This window comes from Odontomachus brunneus, unplaced genomic scaffold (assembly GCF_010583005.1).
Source record: "Odontomachus brunneus isolate Ranch 3 - 2012 unplaced genomic scaffold, Obru_v1 Obru_scaffold_002, whole genome shotgun sequence".
In the NCBI taxonomy this organism is placed as follows: Eukaryota; Metazoa; Arthropoda; class Insecta; order Hymenoptera; family Formicidae; genus Odontomachus; species Odontomachus brunneus.
This window is the reverse complement of record NW_022639452.1, coordinates 2,689,400-2,705,059: the sequence shown is the minus strand read 5'-3', so window position 1 is coordinate 2,705,059 and position 15,660 is coordinate 2,689,400. Positions and strand designations below refer to the sequence as shown.

The 15,660-nt window shown below is 46.7% G+C and overlaps 2 protein-coding genes and 1 long non-coding RNA gene across 22 annotated transcripts in view; 1 reads left to right on the top strand and 2 right to left on the bottom strand.

Annotated features, from left to right (window-relative positions):
• Positions 1-3,981, bottom strand: part of LOC116841928 (ankyrin repeat domain-containing protein SOWAHB) — a 152,586-nt gene extending 148,605 nt beyond the window's left edge. For 2 of the 15 annotated variants that reach the window (XR_004377640.1, XM_032810546.1), the window contains exons 1-4: positions 3,465-3,980; positions 2,935-3,337; positions 2,316-2,442; positions 1,704-1,854 (exon numbers count right to left, since the gene is read on the bottom strand). The gene's annotated coding sequence lies outside the window, so the exon portion shown is untranslated. Of the gene's footprint in view, positions 1-1,703; positions 1,855-2,128; positions 2,160-2,309; positions 2,443-2,934; positions 3,433-3,464 lie in introns of those variants that run through there. The other 13 variants (XM_032810487.1, XM_032810507.1, XM_032810468.1 and 10 more) reach the window with 12 other exon arrangements.
• LOC116841890 (homeobox protein caupolican-like) overlaps positions 3,773-15,660 on the top strand; it is an 86,292-nt gene continuing 74,404 nt past the window's right edge. The window contains exons 1-2 of one of the 6 annotated variants that reach the window (XM_032810393.1): positions 3,773-3,878; positions 7,483-7,710. In XM_032810393.1, the coding sequence (XP_032666284.1) occupies positions 7,600-7,710 (111 nt within the window). In that variant the 5' untranslated portion in view covers positions 3,773-3,878; positions 7,483-7,599. Of the gene's footprint in view, positions 3,879-4,395; positions 4,729-4,850; positions 4,999-6,016; positions 6,147-7,482; positions 7,711-15,660 lie in introns of those variants that run through there. The other 5 variants (XM_032810380.1, XM_032810352.1, XM_032810387.1 and 2 more) reach the window with 5 other exon arrangements.
• LOC116841994 overlaps positions 7,729-15,660 on the bottom strand; it is a 229,208-nt gene continuing 221,276 nt past the window's right edge. The window contains exon 5 of the long non-coding RNA XR_004377650.1: positions 7,729-9,819. This is a non-coding gene — a long non-coding RNA (uncharacterized LOC116841994). The remainder of the gene's footprint in view (positions 9,820-15,660) is intronic.

The following is a 15,660-nucleotide window of genomic DNA, read 5'->3' as shown; positions in this document are numbered from 1 at the left end:
CCCCCCCCTTATTACTTTATTTTACGAAATATATTTTTCAAGTGACGTCTGATGGATTACATTGATCAGGTGAAATGTAAGAAGCACTAACGGGCCACAGATGGAACATAGCTAAAGACGCGAGTGATATTAGGATCGCGCGGCATTTCGTGAAGTTATAGCTCCCTAATGAATCAAACGGGGCTAAAAAAGGGCACCCCGCCCCGCTGCTAAAGGGAAGCGGACTATCTGACTACTCGATCTAAGTCCGGCTACCGTTTACCAACGAGCATTAGAAGTTGTCACAGGTGCTCGCCCGTATATACGTCGCATGCATGCATGCACGCACGCACGCACGTACGCACGTATGCACGTATACGCTCGAAGAAAATGGGCAAAGTTCTTCTCTCTCTCTCTCGCCCATCCGCGCACGTATGTTTGGCTTTCCCACAGTTTTGCGAGCGATTTTTGCTACGCCGCGGTCTCGCGCGTTTACCAACGGACGGACGGAAGCCAACGTGAACTTCAAAGATTCGCGATCGAGACCTCGAGTGGTATAGACCACTCGCATATTATCACGCTGTATGCATGCCCTGCCTGTCTGCCTGCCTGCCTAGCTAGCCAACTAACTAACTATCCGGAGTCTCCCGCCGACGTCCCCGCGGTACCGCGTGCACACACAAAGTCGAGGACTCGGCCAACACTCCACGGAAGCGCGTTTATCGAGAACCGGCGAGGAGAACAAAGTGCACCTTGCCGATACGACGGCTAATGGCAATCTTGTTTTATGCTTGACCGCGCATGTATGCATGCGCAGGACAAAAATCCTATGCACGTGAGCCAGATCTTATTATGTGGCACGGTGGAAGTGCGCGTGTTGATGGTCCACGAACGAACGCGAACATTGGAGCGCGCGCGCGGGTCTGGCGCGTTCAATTTTCCCGTCACCGTCGTCACGTCGCGATAATTTTTGACTTGGCCTCCGCCAATTATCAATTACTTCGGCGAAAGCCCCGTGTTCGTCGCGGAGACCCCTGTCATCGGAATTAATTTCCAGCGTAATTCCGCCGTGACATTTATTGACTGACGTTTATTGATAACGTTTATCGAGAGCGAATGCCGGACGAGTCCGTATTCCCCCCGGTTAACGCTCCTTCTCCCGTTTGTAATTTCGCGATGTCCGATAATTGCGGAGCAGCGGTCGCTCGCTCGTTCGCCCGTTCGCTCAATTTTCGGCATTCGATCGCCCAATAAAGTATCAATGCGAGAACGCGCGCTCAAAACCGGATTGGTAAATTACAAACGTTTATAGGACCTCGATCAATCATCGCCGTCGGCATGAGCAAGTCGCGCTCGCAACGGGGACCGCTGCTGCACCGCGCGATGATAACGACCGGGCAAGTGTCGGGTATTAGCAACGTTTTAAGCTGAACGCGAGCGCGCGCGTCAGTCAGTGTCGCAGGGCCAACAGGGAATTAAAATGTGAGCGAAGAGTGCGTGGTAAAAAAAGAAAGAGGACAAAGCAAAACAAAAAAAAAAGAGAACGGTAGTCGAACCAACAATCGTTGAGCCGAATCGATGGAAGGGCTCGCTTGTTGCGAGCGAGGGTGAGCGAGATCCATGAAGTACTATCGATGGATCGTGTCGCTGTCAGTAACGACGCATTAACGCATTCATATCGCATTCTAACCCTTTCGTTCGATTACAACTCGCTGGCCACGTACCTACACACAGTCGTTATGTAGCTGATCGCCTCTCGCCGTGTGGACGTCCCGATACACTTTTCTTTGTAAGGATAAACCTCTAATAGTCGGCACTCTGCATGTTTTTGACACTTTTGTGGAAATGTTGTCAACTATTATGATGTATGATAATCTGAAAAAAAAAAACAAATAAATAAATAGATAATACAAAAATAAATACTAGATAATGAAAAAAATAATACTAGATAATACACATATAATAGATAATACATAAATAAATAAATATATAAATAAATAAAAAAATAAATAGATAATACAAATAATAAATAAATAGTAATTGATGAATGATTACATACGAAAAGAAAAATGTCAACTATTGAATAGTAAAATATGATATAGATTTTATTTCTGGTTTTAGTAATTAATTCTTAATTACGTTGACTTACGACATCATATATTAGCACTGCGATTTTTTGCCTGAAAAAGTGTATTTTTGATCGGTTAGCACAATCAAGAATTGAAAGAAGAATTAAAACCAGGAAGAAAAGCTATGCCATATTTTATGAATTTTCTGGCTGACAAAGCTGTTCTTTTTTCCGTGTAATAAATAAATTAATAAATCCTCACCTATACCTTAATATTTGATAAAATCCGAGCAAGAATGCCAGCTACTGGACGTTTCCTCCTAGTTGCTCGTTTTGTAATAAAATGTTCACCGAGATAGAGCCGTGTAGACTTGCAGAATATTCGCGATCGTTGCCTGAAAAAATGAGGCATCCATAATGGCCGTTATAAACGCTATGGAAGTACAGTCAGTACCGTGATGCTTTACCATTCAGTAGGTCGATAGTTATTACAAATTTTCGACTAGCCACATCCGTTCCTCGTGACTGCTGATCAATGCAGAAAACGGGAACATATTTTCTGGACTAAATAACAGTGATGAGAGACGCGCAATTAGAAACAAGTGCGGCTGGTCGAGACATTTTTTAGTGACTATCTACGCATCGAATGGTGAGGCATCGCGGAACTGAGTGTACCCGCGTCGATTCGACGTCGCGAATCTCTCATATTCTTCTGATTATCATCGCGCATCTCCAATCCTCGTTTAACAAATGCAATCGTCCGATTCTGTTACTACTCGAATGACTCGATGATAACAAAAGTAAGAAACGCCGACTCGACACGTCACGACAAGCACCGGTTGTATGTATCAAGGATCGAGGAGATTGTTCGCTAATAACGTACTTACCATACGTCCCGACGATCGCACATCGCTATTGTCGACACATGCGATACTTATTTCCACGCGAGACTCACTTTAGACGGACAAAAGACGCATGAAACACGGAGCGATGTTGAGCGATACGTTAATGGCGGCGGCTCGACGTAGAAAGACCAAGGATAGCCGTGCAACCGATGACGTAGTATATACATCGAAAATTTGCGTTACGACTTGAACGATGTTGCGATCCGACAAGGACGGCTGTATGGGGCTGTATACCCCTCTCTTTCTTGCGAACGGAGCGACACCACCTTGAAATATTCGACGTCGCGAATATCTCTAGCGTCGTATTATCCATCTATTCTTTCGATCGCCACCGTATTTCCGATTTTCAATTTATAAATTCGACGATCATTCGGTTCTATCACCACTGGAACGAGTAGTAGTACGAACGAGGTTAGAATCATAACAAAAGACGCTGTCTCAACACACACCGCGACGAGCATCCGTTGTGTACACTAAGCATTAAGAAGATCACTCTCTAATAATATACTTACGATACGTCCCGCACATCACTATTGTCGACACTCTCGATGCTTATTTCCCCACGAGACTTACTTTTGATGAACAGAAGATGCGTGAAACGCGGAGCGATATCGGGCGACGCGTTCACGGCGGCTGTTCCATACAAATAGATCGATAATGAAGATAGGGGCGCGCAACTGGATAACGATTATCGATCTATCCGATGGTAAGGGCTAACGTCTACAGCATTGGATGTAGAGAGGGCGTCGTTATACAAGAGTGCGACTATTTTCGGCGCACTATCGCGCGGTTACGTCCGATCTTTTTATTCGAGCAATCGTCATGGACACATCGCTCCGCGTTCTACTCGTCTTCTGTCTGTTGAAAATCAGCCTTGTGCGGAAATACGTATCAGGAGTGACGACGTGCGATCGTCGGGGCGTATCGTAAGTGTGTTATTAAGGAGTAATCTTCCAGCTTCTCGTTACATACCGCCGGTGCTCGTCGCGTCGTGTCGTGTCGAGACGGCGCGTCTGTCACTCTCATTATTATCTTCGACTCATTCGAACAGTAATAGAATCAGACGATCGCATTTATTACTCGCGTATCAGAAGTTCGATCAGAGGAAAAGAGAAAAAGACGCCAGGAACATTCGCGACGTTGAATCTCGGGAGGTAGCGAATCTCGATCTGTTAGGGCGCGTTCCACTTAACGCTCGTAACGACGCGAGCGTTATTCTATCTTTGTTACTCATTGGATGTTAAACAAAGATAGAATAACGTCGCGTCGTTGCGAGCGTTAAGTGGAACGTATCCTTAGTAAGAAAGAGAGAGAGAGGGAGAGGCGTATACTTGCGTCCTTGTCGGGCTGCGAAACTGCTTACATCTTGGCGCGCATTTCGGCGTCCGTTATGCGCGGGCATCGTTTGATGTTATTGTATCGAGCAATCGTCACTGGCATATCAGTCGACATCGACCTGCGTTTCTTGCGAATTGATAGTGAGTCTTGTGCGGAAATAAATATCGGGATGTATCGTAAGTACGTTATTAGGCAGTGAATGATCTCGATACATACAAGCAATGATTGTCGCGTCGTGTCGAATTTGTTATTTCCATTACTTCTCACTTATCTTCGGCTCATTCATTTAATAATACAAGATGATCGTCGCATTCATTATTCAAGAATTGGAAATTCAACAGTAATCAGAGGGAAAGAGAAAAGACGACATCGAGAATATTCGCGAGATGAATCGCGAGAGCGCGTCCTTATCAGACCGCGACACCGTTCCGGAAAAGTGTATGTACTTATTACACGTCTCTCCCCGGCACACGTGTCGTTTTTCTATATTGGTATGAGTGCGCGCGCGACACTGAAGTTTTGTTATCTCACAGGTGCCCGACCTTTGCGCGCCGCGACGATCGCACTGCGTGAACGATCGCAGGTTTGGAAATGTCGATCGACATCGTCCCGCGTTCTACTCGTCTTCTGTCTGTTGAAAATCAGCCTCGTGCGGAAGTGCGTATCAGAAGTGTCAGCAGCGGCGACATGCGATCGTCGGGGTATATTGTGTGTTATTAAGCAGTAATCTTCCAGTTTCTCATTATACTACTGTGCCCAAAAAGTAAGACCAATTTAAAATTTTTTTTTTTAAATCTTTATTATTCCAAATCTATTTCGTCGCCTTCAAAGTAATCCCCCTCAGACACAATACATTTATGCCAACGTTTTTTCCAACCCTCGAAACAGTTGTTAAAGTCGATTTCCGGAATGGCCTTCAAAGCTTTCTTCGATTCAGCTTGTTTCTCTTCAATCGAGTCAAGACGGTCTTTTGAGTTTAGGGAATAGCCAGAAGTCACACGGTGCTAAATCAGGTGAATATGGTGGTTGTGGAACGATATGGGTCGAATTTTTAGCGAAATGGTCTCGAAGAACCAATGCAGTGTGAGATGGTGGGTTTATATCTGCAGTGTGGGTTTATATGCATCACGTAATACGGTTTCCAACCGTAGGGTTGGAAAAAACGTTGGCATAAGTGTATTGTGTCTGAGGGGGATTACTTTGAAGGCGACGAAACAGATTTGGAAAATAAATAAAGATTTAAAAAAAAATTTTAAATTGGTCTTACTTTTTGGACACAGTAGTATATCGCCAGTGCTCGGCGCGTCTGTCACTCTCATTATCTTCGACTCATTCAAACAGTAATAGAATCAAACGATCGCATTTATTACTCGCGTATCAAAAGTTCGATCAGAGGGAAAGAGAAAAAGACGACGCCAGGAACATTCGCGACACTGAATCTCGGGAGGTAGCGAATCTCGATCTGTTAGTAAGAGAGAGAGAGGGAGAGGCGTATACCCGTATCTTTGTCGGGCGCTATATAGTATCGCGAAACTGTTTACATCTTGGCACGGATTTCGGCGACCGTTATGCGCGGGCATCGTTTGATGTTATTGTATCAAGTAATCGTCATTGACATATCAGTCGACATCGGCCTGCGTTTTTTGCGAATTGACAGTGAGTCTTGTGCGGAAATAAATATCGGGATGTATCGTAAGTACGTTATTAGGCAGTGAGTGATCTCGATACATACAAGCAGTGTTTGTCGCGTCGTGTCGAATCTGTTATTTTCATTATCTCTCATTTATCTTCGGCTCATTCATTTAATAATACAAAACGATCGTCGCATTCATTATTCAAGAATTGGAAATTCAATGGTAATCAGAGGGAAAGAGAAAAGACGACGTCGAGAATATTCGCGAGAATGAGTCGCGAGAGCGTGTCCTTGTCGAGCCGCGACATCGTTTCCGAAGGATACATACACTTATTACACGTCCCTCTCCGGCACGCGTGACGTTTTTCTACATTGGCACGAGTGCGCGCGCGACACTGAGATTTTGTTATCTTACGGCTGCCCGACCTTCGCGCGCCGCGACGGTTGTACTGCGTAAACGATTTGAAAATGTCGATCGACGTATATACCGTGACGCGTTCTTGGCTACGGCATTTTTGAATGATGTATGTGAACCGCGAATATGTTTGCGCGCGGACGTGACGCTATCAAGAAAGATAACCTCATCGTGACTCCAATATCCCTCTGGGGATCCCGGCGACCGAGTATCTCGCGAGTTCCCGCGGTCGGCTTGCAATGAGGGCCAGCTACGAGGAGGGCGCGAGGGGTTAAGCGATATATACTGTCGGGATATAAGTGAAATCGCAATAATTACCGGCGGCACGGATCACAAATCCCGCAATACGGTAGTTGGTAGGCGGGATGGTCTACCAACGGGCGCATACAGGTATTATACGCAAGCTCTTTGTCGGAGGCCGGGAGGTGGGGTACGGTTTATATTGGCGCCACCTCCTGCACGGTTAAGCGAGCGACTAGGGCAGACTTACGCCTTACACCTCTCTCTCTTCGTCCCTCTTTCCCTCTCTCTCTCTCTCTCTCACGTTCCATCTTCCCTCTCTCTCTCTCTCTCTCTCTCTCTCTCTTCCTATGCACCCCACCCGCTCTTTCACCCTCACTACCGCTCGTCCTCTCTCTGTCGCTCCCTCTTGCGTCTCTCTATTCTCCTCTCTCCCCTCCCTCTCGCACCGGTACCGGCCCTCTCTCTCGTCTCTCTCGCCGCGCGCGCTCTGATGCTGCACAACTCCCGCTCGGCTAACCCAACCTAACCCGCGGGCCAACTTCATTCCACGCCGACTGACCACCACCGACGGCCGTCGTCGTCCTCGACGCCGTCGCCGTCGCCGTCGTCAGAGAACGCGGTCACGCGATACACGTCGACCCGGTTGTCGTCGTCGCCGTCGTCGTCGTCGTCACCGTCGTCGTCGGCGCGTCATACTCGTTATACGTACGCGCTCTCGTCTTCTCGTCCCGCTTTCTGTTTCCGTTTTTTTTTTCTTTCCCTCCTCGGTGGAGGCGCGCACCGGTCGACCACCCTCGGCGCGTTATGCCGATATTATTGTGACGGGTTACGTGACTGGATTTTCTGTTAGTGACTGTGACCAGAGCCTACCGATTACAACGGTTCTCTCTTGCACTTACAGAGCGTAGAAGTGTCGGAGAAATTAAGAGGAAGGAAGGAACAAGAAGTTCGCGTCGTCTTATATTCCGTTTTCCTCGCGGGACAACGTTCGCCCAGAAGACGAAAGGAAGAAGCGATCATGGACATGTCCGAAGACTGTTGGGAGCACGTGGGATTGCTCCAGGAAGTCTCCGCCGCGGAACCACCCCCGCCACCGCCCGCGCCTGACTTCCTAATTCAACAACAAGAGGTAAGTGCTCCTCTCTCTCTTACACACGCTCCCTCATATACCGGAGCGTGATTGCGCTTTGACCCACCGCCACGGCGCACGAAGTTAAGGGTCGAAACACGAGTCCATTAGCCGAGTTTGCGAGGAAGAAAAGCGCGGGAAAAGAACGCTCGCACGCAAATGTCTCTTTATTTCTCGTAAATTACAAAGCGTCACATTGTGATGAAAAGTACAACAGGGCGCCCATCTATTATTCTCGTTTATTTATCACGCGCACAGATGACTGTGTCTTATGCAAAACCTTTGCGGGATTACCTCATCGTGATCAGCTCATCAGAGAGCGAGACGGCGTCTGTCGTAATCGCAAGAGAATCAACGGCGCACCGTAATCGCAACGCACCAACATTCTTATTTTTTCGTTCTCTTTTCACGCAAATTTCTCGATCATCGCGCAGAAGGTCATTAATTGACGTAATGTGATGGGCGCATGTCGAATTATAATACCACGGGGACGCGCTAAATCCGCGCTTACGCCGATTCGTCGCGAGCGGCGAACGTGTAATCACGTTTCACTTAAGTACGCGATCCACCGGACAATTTCGGTATTTGTACGGGGCGCAGTCTGTCATTTCGCGCTCGGCTCGTCTCACCGGCGAAGAATCCCATTTATCCGCGGCACGGCCGCAGGGGTAAACGCGGTAATACTCTTGCGCGAGAGCTATCTTTTTAATAAACCGCGCCACACACATATAGGACAGAGCGGAGAGATGGGAGGGAGAAGGGGGAGAAGGTGGGGGGATTCCGGTGTGGAAATCATTATCATAATGATACGGCGGGGCGCGGCGATTTTATTCCGTGAAAACGATCGCGGCACGTACGTCACACACGCGGCTCAAGGAACGTATATTTAATTACGCCGCTCATGGCGATCGCGCGCATCGCGGCTTCACTTTCTTAGCATCTCAATTACATCGTTATTATCGGACGCCATGCTGTGATCCGCGCGCCGATCTTTATCCTACAATTTCCTGGCTGTATCATCTCACTTGAACCGTTTACTATAAACAGTCGCGCGGGCGAGCACGTAGTTCAATGACCTCTCCAAGAGAGAGAGAGAGAGAGAGAGAGAGAGAGAGAGAGAGAGAGAGAGAGAGAGGGAGAGGTCTCACGAAATTGCTTATCCCTCGGGATTAAAAGATCACACGTATAACTCGCGAAGAGAGCTCCACGAGCTTGGTAATTCACGAGTAAGTAAGTCGATTCGTCGCTGCAACTGCGCCAACATCCTCGCGAGGGGACCCCGACACACCCTTCCGAACGAATCGTGCGCGCTCCTGAGTATTCGACTCGGAACACGTCGTATATACCACCGGATCGCAATTAGGAGAGGCCGAAGTAGAGGCTCTCGCGCGAGCAAGAGGTAGAAACGGTCGATTCGCGAGCTCGTCGACATTTCGCCGACAGGCAGCGTCCGAGGAAGCACCTGGATAGTCGTACGCGATTTCTCTGTTTGTTCAAGCCACGGCGAATTAGCGATAATCACGCGGGACCACCTGTCATCGGCTCGATCGGTTTGAAGGGATTTATATGTCATTATATACAGGTTACTTTCCTTCGCAAAGGAGCGAGACAGCGAGGTTCGTCCAAAGGAGCGGACGACCGCCGGTCGAAAGGGACCCGTTCCGTTTCAATTTCGTCGGGCCCTTCGCATAACGAGCTCTCCTTTCCTCTCTCTCCGTCTCTTTTTCTCTCCTCTTGAACGGGGCAGCATGAGTCCACGGGGCGTTGGTTACGGTGCCCTGTAATCATACCCGAAATTATAGGCATTTAGTCGGGCATGAATGAGCGGATAGGAAAGTTTAAGAAGAAGATATCGGTGGCATCGGCGCGTCAGAGGCGCGTGCAGGTCGCGGCCCGTTGCCTTCGCTTCCTTTACGCCCCTTTATACCCCTCGCCTTGCTGCCCTCTCTGGTCCCCTCGCCGCCCTTGGTCGCCGGTTTCTAGAAGCACCTGCACCTGCGCTACCCCGATCACAGCCCAGATTCACCTCCGATACTGTCGACCCTCCTTCCCTTCTAGCTTCCTTCCTTCCTTCCTCGACGCCACGCCACGCATGCGTGTGCGTAAATCCTGAAACATATCGATGATCGACTGTGATCCGTCATGCACCTTGATAATAGCTGTTATGACGCGTTTCGCACGATATCACCGAACAAGAGCGAAATATCCAGCTTAAGATGAAATGTTTAACTCTCGCGGGTAGAATAGCGCTCTCTAAATTTCTTGGAGTAAAACCTCATTCGAAAAGCCATATTATCATCGAGTCACTCGAATTTCAGTGATTTTTCATCCACTTAGGCTCGTATTAATAGTCGTTGATTGAAATATATTTTACATGAAATACTCAGATCTAAAGTTATAGTTAAATTTAAATTTTTTATTTCTATCATATAACATATATGACATTAAATCTGGTTGATTACAAGATTCAGCTGAAAAATTCATATTTAATTCTAAGACCCGTATTAATAGTTATATTACTTGAAACTCGTTTCCAGCGAGATACTCATATTTCAATTTAGAGTTAGGTGAAAATTTTTCAGTTGAATCGCAGTTTTTTATAGATATGTTAGACATTACATGTATTATAATTTAACTGAACCTAACTATGAATGCAGATCTGGGTCTCACATGAAACAAAGTTTCAGGTGATGGCTATAAATTGAAGTCTGAGTATCTGGGTAACTTGAGGCAAGTTCCAACGACTATTAATACAAGTCGTAGAATGAATTCTCTACTCTGCATCGTCGAGTAAATGTATACACTCGAAATTGAAGAGTGAATCCGATGTACACAATCCGGCATACTAGCCTTTAACAACATTTACGAGGCTTAGTTCCAAATGAATTTCTCGGTTACGCGCAATATGTTTACATATTCGTGCATCATAACTGTTAATTATTTCGAGGAAACGATTCCATGGGAACAAATCAACGGTCATGATGCATGAATATGTACGCGTATATCGTGTGTAATCGAGAAATTCGTTTGGAACTATGCCTAGTAAATGTTAAGACTATTGTGCCAGATTGTGTACATCGGATTCATTCTTCAATTTCGAGTAAATATATCCGTTCGACGATTCGGAATGGAGATTTTATTCTATATGAACGAAAAATCGCTGAAATTCGAGTGACTAGTAGTTATTTTGATTTTTGAGTGAAATTTCATTCCAAGAAATTTAAAAAGCGAGATTCTACTCATGAAAGATTTGAAATCTCGACCTTAGTAAATCAATATATAAATTAAGGCTGTACTCTGTCGTTACAGAACATGTTCATTCTATTCAATTGAAACCTTCGCTCATACAAAGTCAGGATTCGTTCTAAACTTGAGTGCAATATTTTCACTTTGAGTAAAAATACTACCACTTTACGTTTGTTTCGAGCGAGATTCCATTTTAAGAAATGTAGAGAGCGTTGAGAACGGTATCGCGCTAACTACATAATCCACGGAATCGTTCCGCGCGCAATACTCGAATCGCAATTTGCATCCCGAGAACTCGATCGTGCACAGCTTTCGCGATCCGCAACTTACACGAGATAGGATGTGTCGTTCTATTAAAACGACACGCGAAAACGCGATCGCATCTTCGCTTGGAAGGATCAGCAGTAAGTAGTCGGTCCAATTAAAATACTGGAAGGAAACCGTCTCTCTCTCTCTCTCTCTCTCTCTCTCTTTCTCTTCCCGCGTGTCCAACACGTGACAAATGCGCGTTCGCCGCGTCGTGTCCCAGCTGCGGACTCTGAAAAACGTCGGCGAGCCGAACTATAAGCTGCTAATCGAATCGCACCTGCGTCAAGATACGCTAGCACCAGCTCACTCCTCAAGAGCTGCTTTCGCGCCGCAGATACTCCCGAGCACCGCTGCTCACGTATGAGTTTCCCACGGCGGGCCAGCTCGGGGCCCGTGTGGGAATATCTGTTCTTATTACTCGCGCATAGGTAAACACGTTCGGGCACCGATCGACCGTCGATTTTCGTATTCCTGCAACGTGTTCGTCCATTCTCGCCTCTCTTTCTCTCCCTCGTGCTCTTTCCCTTCTTTCTCTCTCACTCTATCGCTCGATCCTCTCTTTTTCTACGGGCCTCACATGACGGTCATAGGTTGGCAGAGCCTGAGCTCCGGTTGCTGCTGAACGGGGCATCCGTGCACGCGACATTCCATTGTGTTCGGCGATCTGTGCGTGCGTCTAAGACCCCGTTCACACCGAAAATTGTGATTCGATCGTACGAGGCACGTAGATGCTCCGTGAGAGAACTCGGCCGATTCGACGCCGATAACGACGTCGTGCGTCTTGCTTCCGAATTGCTCTCTTTCTGTCGGACGTTCCTCGCGGGGGGAAGAACGTCGTAGTCGGAGACATGGAGCCGACTCAGGCCGTGTGGCGACTAACGCGACACGTCCGTGTCGATACGAGCTAAGAGTCGATACGAGACACTGTAAGATGCGGCCATGAACGATTTGCAAAGCGTCGTAGTTGAGAGGCTTTGAGGGAATTTCAATTCCAGGCGTATGCAGATCCCTCTTTCTATCTTGCTCTAGCCTTCGTTCCTCCCTCACTCTCTTTCTCATTCCTCGGCTCTTTCGCGTAATTGATGTAAGTCGCGTGTTACGACTAAATTCCAACGTCTGAATGCGCTCGACGCATGGCGACGACTGTTCGGACACCTTTTCTTATGTTCTTGACTACTCGTGCAATTGCGCGAAGACTGCCAATTACAGGAAATAATATTCGGTGGCGTCCACCGTCGGCCGACCTGGCGACGTTAGAAGCTGTCTGCGAATCGGTAAGATAACCATCGCGTTACATCGACTACATTGTTTTCTTAAAAGCGCTCGTTACCTCGAAATTAACCCGCCCTTGTCGATTAAATCTCATTGTGTGCTAAACTCGCGCGCTCTTCATAGAATATATTCGTCGATCTAGTTTCGGTTGTAAAATAATTTCCACATTCGGAAAATATATTATCATCATCTTATGTTGCTCGATAAAAGCACCACCGATAACTCCTTCACGAATAAAACACTTTGATTGTATCAATGTGAAGAGTTTTGGATTTTAATGAACGAACCGACGCGTCTCGGTGAAAGGACACAGAATTTCTGGTTCTTATGGCCTAAAATTGACTCTAAGAAACAGAAGTTCTCCAACCAAAACGCGTTGGCTCGTTCAGACCGTACAATAGGTGTCGTAAGAATTGACCAATCACAGTCGATTATTGCAAGAAAAATCGGCTATAATTACACAATTTTTACGGCTTACGACACCTCTGTTGTAGACTAGGATTCATTATAATCACAACCTTATATTAATGCAACCTAAGTGTAGTCTCTGTGAGTCAATCGCAGCCTCAAATCCGGAGAGTGATGATTCCCGTTCGGCAAACGTGAACAATTTTTCGGCGAAATCGTACATTGCATTTAGCGATATCGCACGCTGAATTCCCCAACAGGCGCTATCCTTCCACCGCGATCTAATATCCCACGCGAGCGACGGAAGGACTCCACGCTGTTCCGAGCGAGGGGGAGAGAATCGTCGTCCTCTCTGACTGTGGGCCCTCGCCTTGCCACCCCGAGAGCTCCGTACGATGACATCGCCTTTTCCGAAGACCCGTTGCGAGCGTTCACACGGCCGAGCATTCCGTACTTGAGTCGCACGCGGGATACGCACTTGTCGTGTAGGCACTTGTCGTTTCCCTTCTTGCTCGCAGCTAGAACGGCGTCCCCCCTCGTCATCGACGTCATCGTCGCCGTCGTCTGACCCGACGTTACTCACGGGATATGCGAGCCCGCTGAATGGAGCGTCCTCGGGCACACGTGACACGTGCGTCCCGCATCGACCGGACACGTGCAGGGCGCAACGTCGCCGTCGAGCGCGACGACCACGGAATCCCATGGTTACAGTTACAGACCACGTCGACGCCCGTATTTTCTCTCGCTTCTCTCGTTCGTCCCGAATACATCGCCGCGACATATTAAGGCAGGAGGATGACGATTACTCCGAGGCGATTCTAAAAAAAGATCAGCCAACGAAAGTGCGGGTTTAACACGACGCTAACGTCTCGCAGAAATCCTGAAGATCCGTGTCGACAACATATCGTGGAAACATCATGCGCTGATGACACGACGAGACATAACTTGGTGAAGTGTACTCGTTACAAGTCGACAATTTGCCAAGAGCGCTCGCTCGCGATTTTTATTCCTCGGCCACGTGCTCGAAGACCGGTTCGAGTTTCGTATCTTCTCGTTGTAGCTTCGATCTCTCTCTCCATGGTCTCCATATAGACGCGCCCCTGATACGAGGGTGGCGGTACAATGATCTTCCGTAGCCGGGACGTTGAAAGCGGCTTCGAGTCGTTCGACACCTTCTGGGAATTCGAAAACGTCCGAGCGCCGACAAAAGCTCTCGTGCGAGGCGGCAAAGGAAACAATCGACCACTTGTTGCTGAAAAGATTGTATCGAGCATTCGCTAGAAAGTCTCTCGCGTATGCGCGCGAAATTAAAAAGCGGCGCGTGTGCAGATGTGTGCGTGTGTGTACGTGTAAATATGTATATAGGCACAGAGTTCGCGCGATTCCGGAGCAACCGCCATGCTCCGTCAAGTCGCCGGCGTTATATCGGGGATCCGCTTCGTCGATGAAACGGCCCGATACGTTTAAAGGCGCTCGCCGTTTCGTAACGGAAGTAATCGCGCGGCCAAGAACAAGGACGTAACTTTGCCCGTTACTGGATTATAGACGTGGCGCACGAGAAGCTACCACGATCGTTTCTCCTTTGTGTCACCAGTAGACCGTGCACCGAGGCTCTCCCTCTTTCATTCTTTGCCTCGCTTTCCCGATCCCTCTCACGCGAGAATAAATTCGATGGATCGTAAACTACAACCGCTCTTGAATCGCTTTAGCCACGCTCGCAACAAAAATATTTCTCGCGCCCCCGCGTGTCGCGTGCACCGCGCGCTTGATTTCATCGGTGACTCCAAGTTCATCTTTCTTTCTCTCTCCCCCTCGCTCAGAATGTTTTCACGGGGGAAATATATCATGCACGCTCGGCATATTTACGATTGCCCACATATTCATTGAACGTAGATACGTGTCGACTGTCATAAATATAGTTAATATAAATATAGTTTCCATTACCGTGAAGAAAGTGTCGTACTGATAGAGGAAAAATGGTTAATCCTGCCAAAAATTATATTTATTTTCAACTGTATCTTTTTGTTGTTCAAGCAAAAAATAGTACACAAAAAAGAAAAGAATTATTGCGTCGACCAGAAAATAGTAAAATATGGCACAGTTTTTATTTCTGGCTTCAGTGATCAATTCTAGATTACGTTGACCAATGCATTCATTAGCACTGCGATTCGTTGCCTAAAAAATTGCATTTTTGAGGCAATGAGTCGGTAGGTCAGCACAATCGAGAATTGATTTTTGAAGTAAAAAAAAAGCTATGCTATATTTTTTTTCCGGTTGACACAACCATTTTTTTCCGGATAATGACAATTGTATATGAAAGTATAATAGCACTTTCTAGACAAGAATGGTGTTTCTAATTATAATTTTTCACTGTGCGATTATAGTCAAGTAGCAACATCCGAAGGAATATAATTTCATTCTTGGCATAATCCTCTTTGTATATATACATATGTATATAGCTTTAAAAGAATTTTTTTAAAACCAAAAGGAAAATATCCACTAAAAAGGATTTTAATTGCTAGACACTATTTCCCATATTTTAATCCCATATTTTAGGCAAAAAGTTTATTGAAAGAATACTGCAATGCAGAGGAATAATATTGCACTCAGACTATTTCCCTTCCGGTTTTAGAAGAATCCTCTTGAGGCTATATATATATATATATATATATATATATATATATATATATATATATATATATATATATATATATA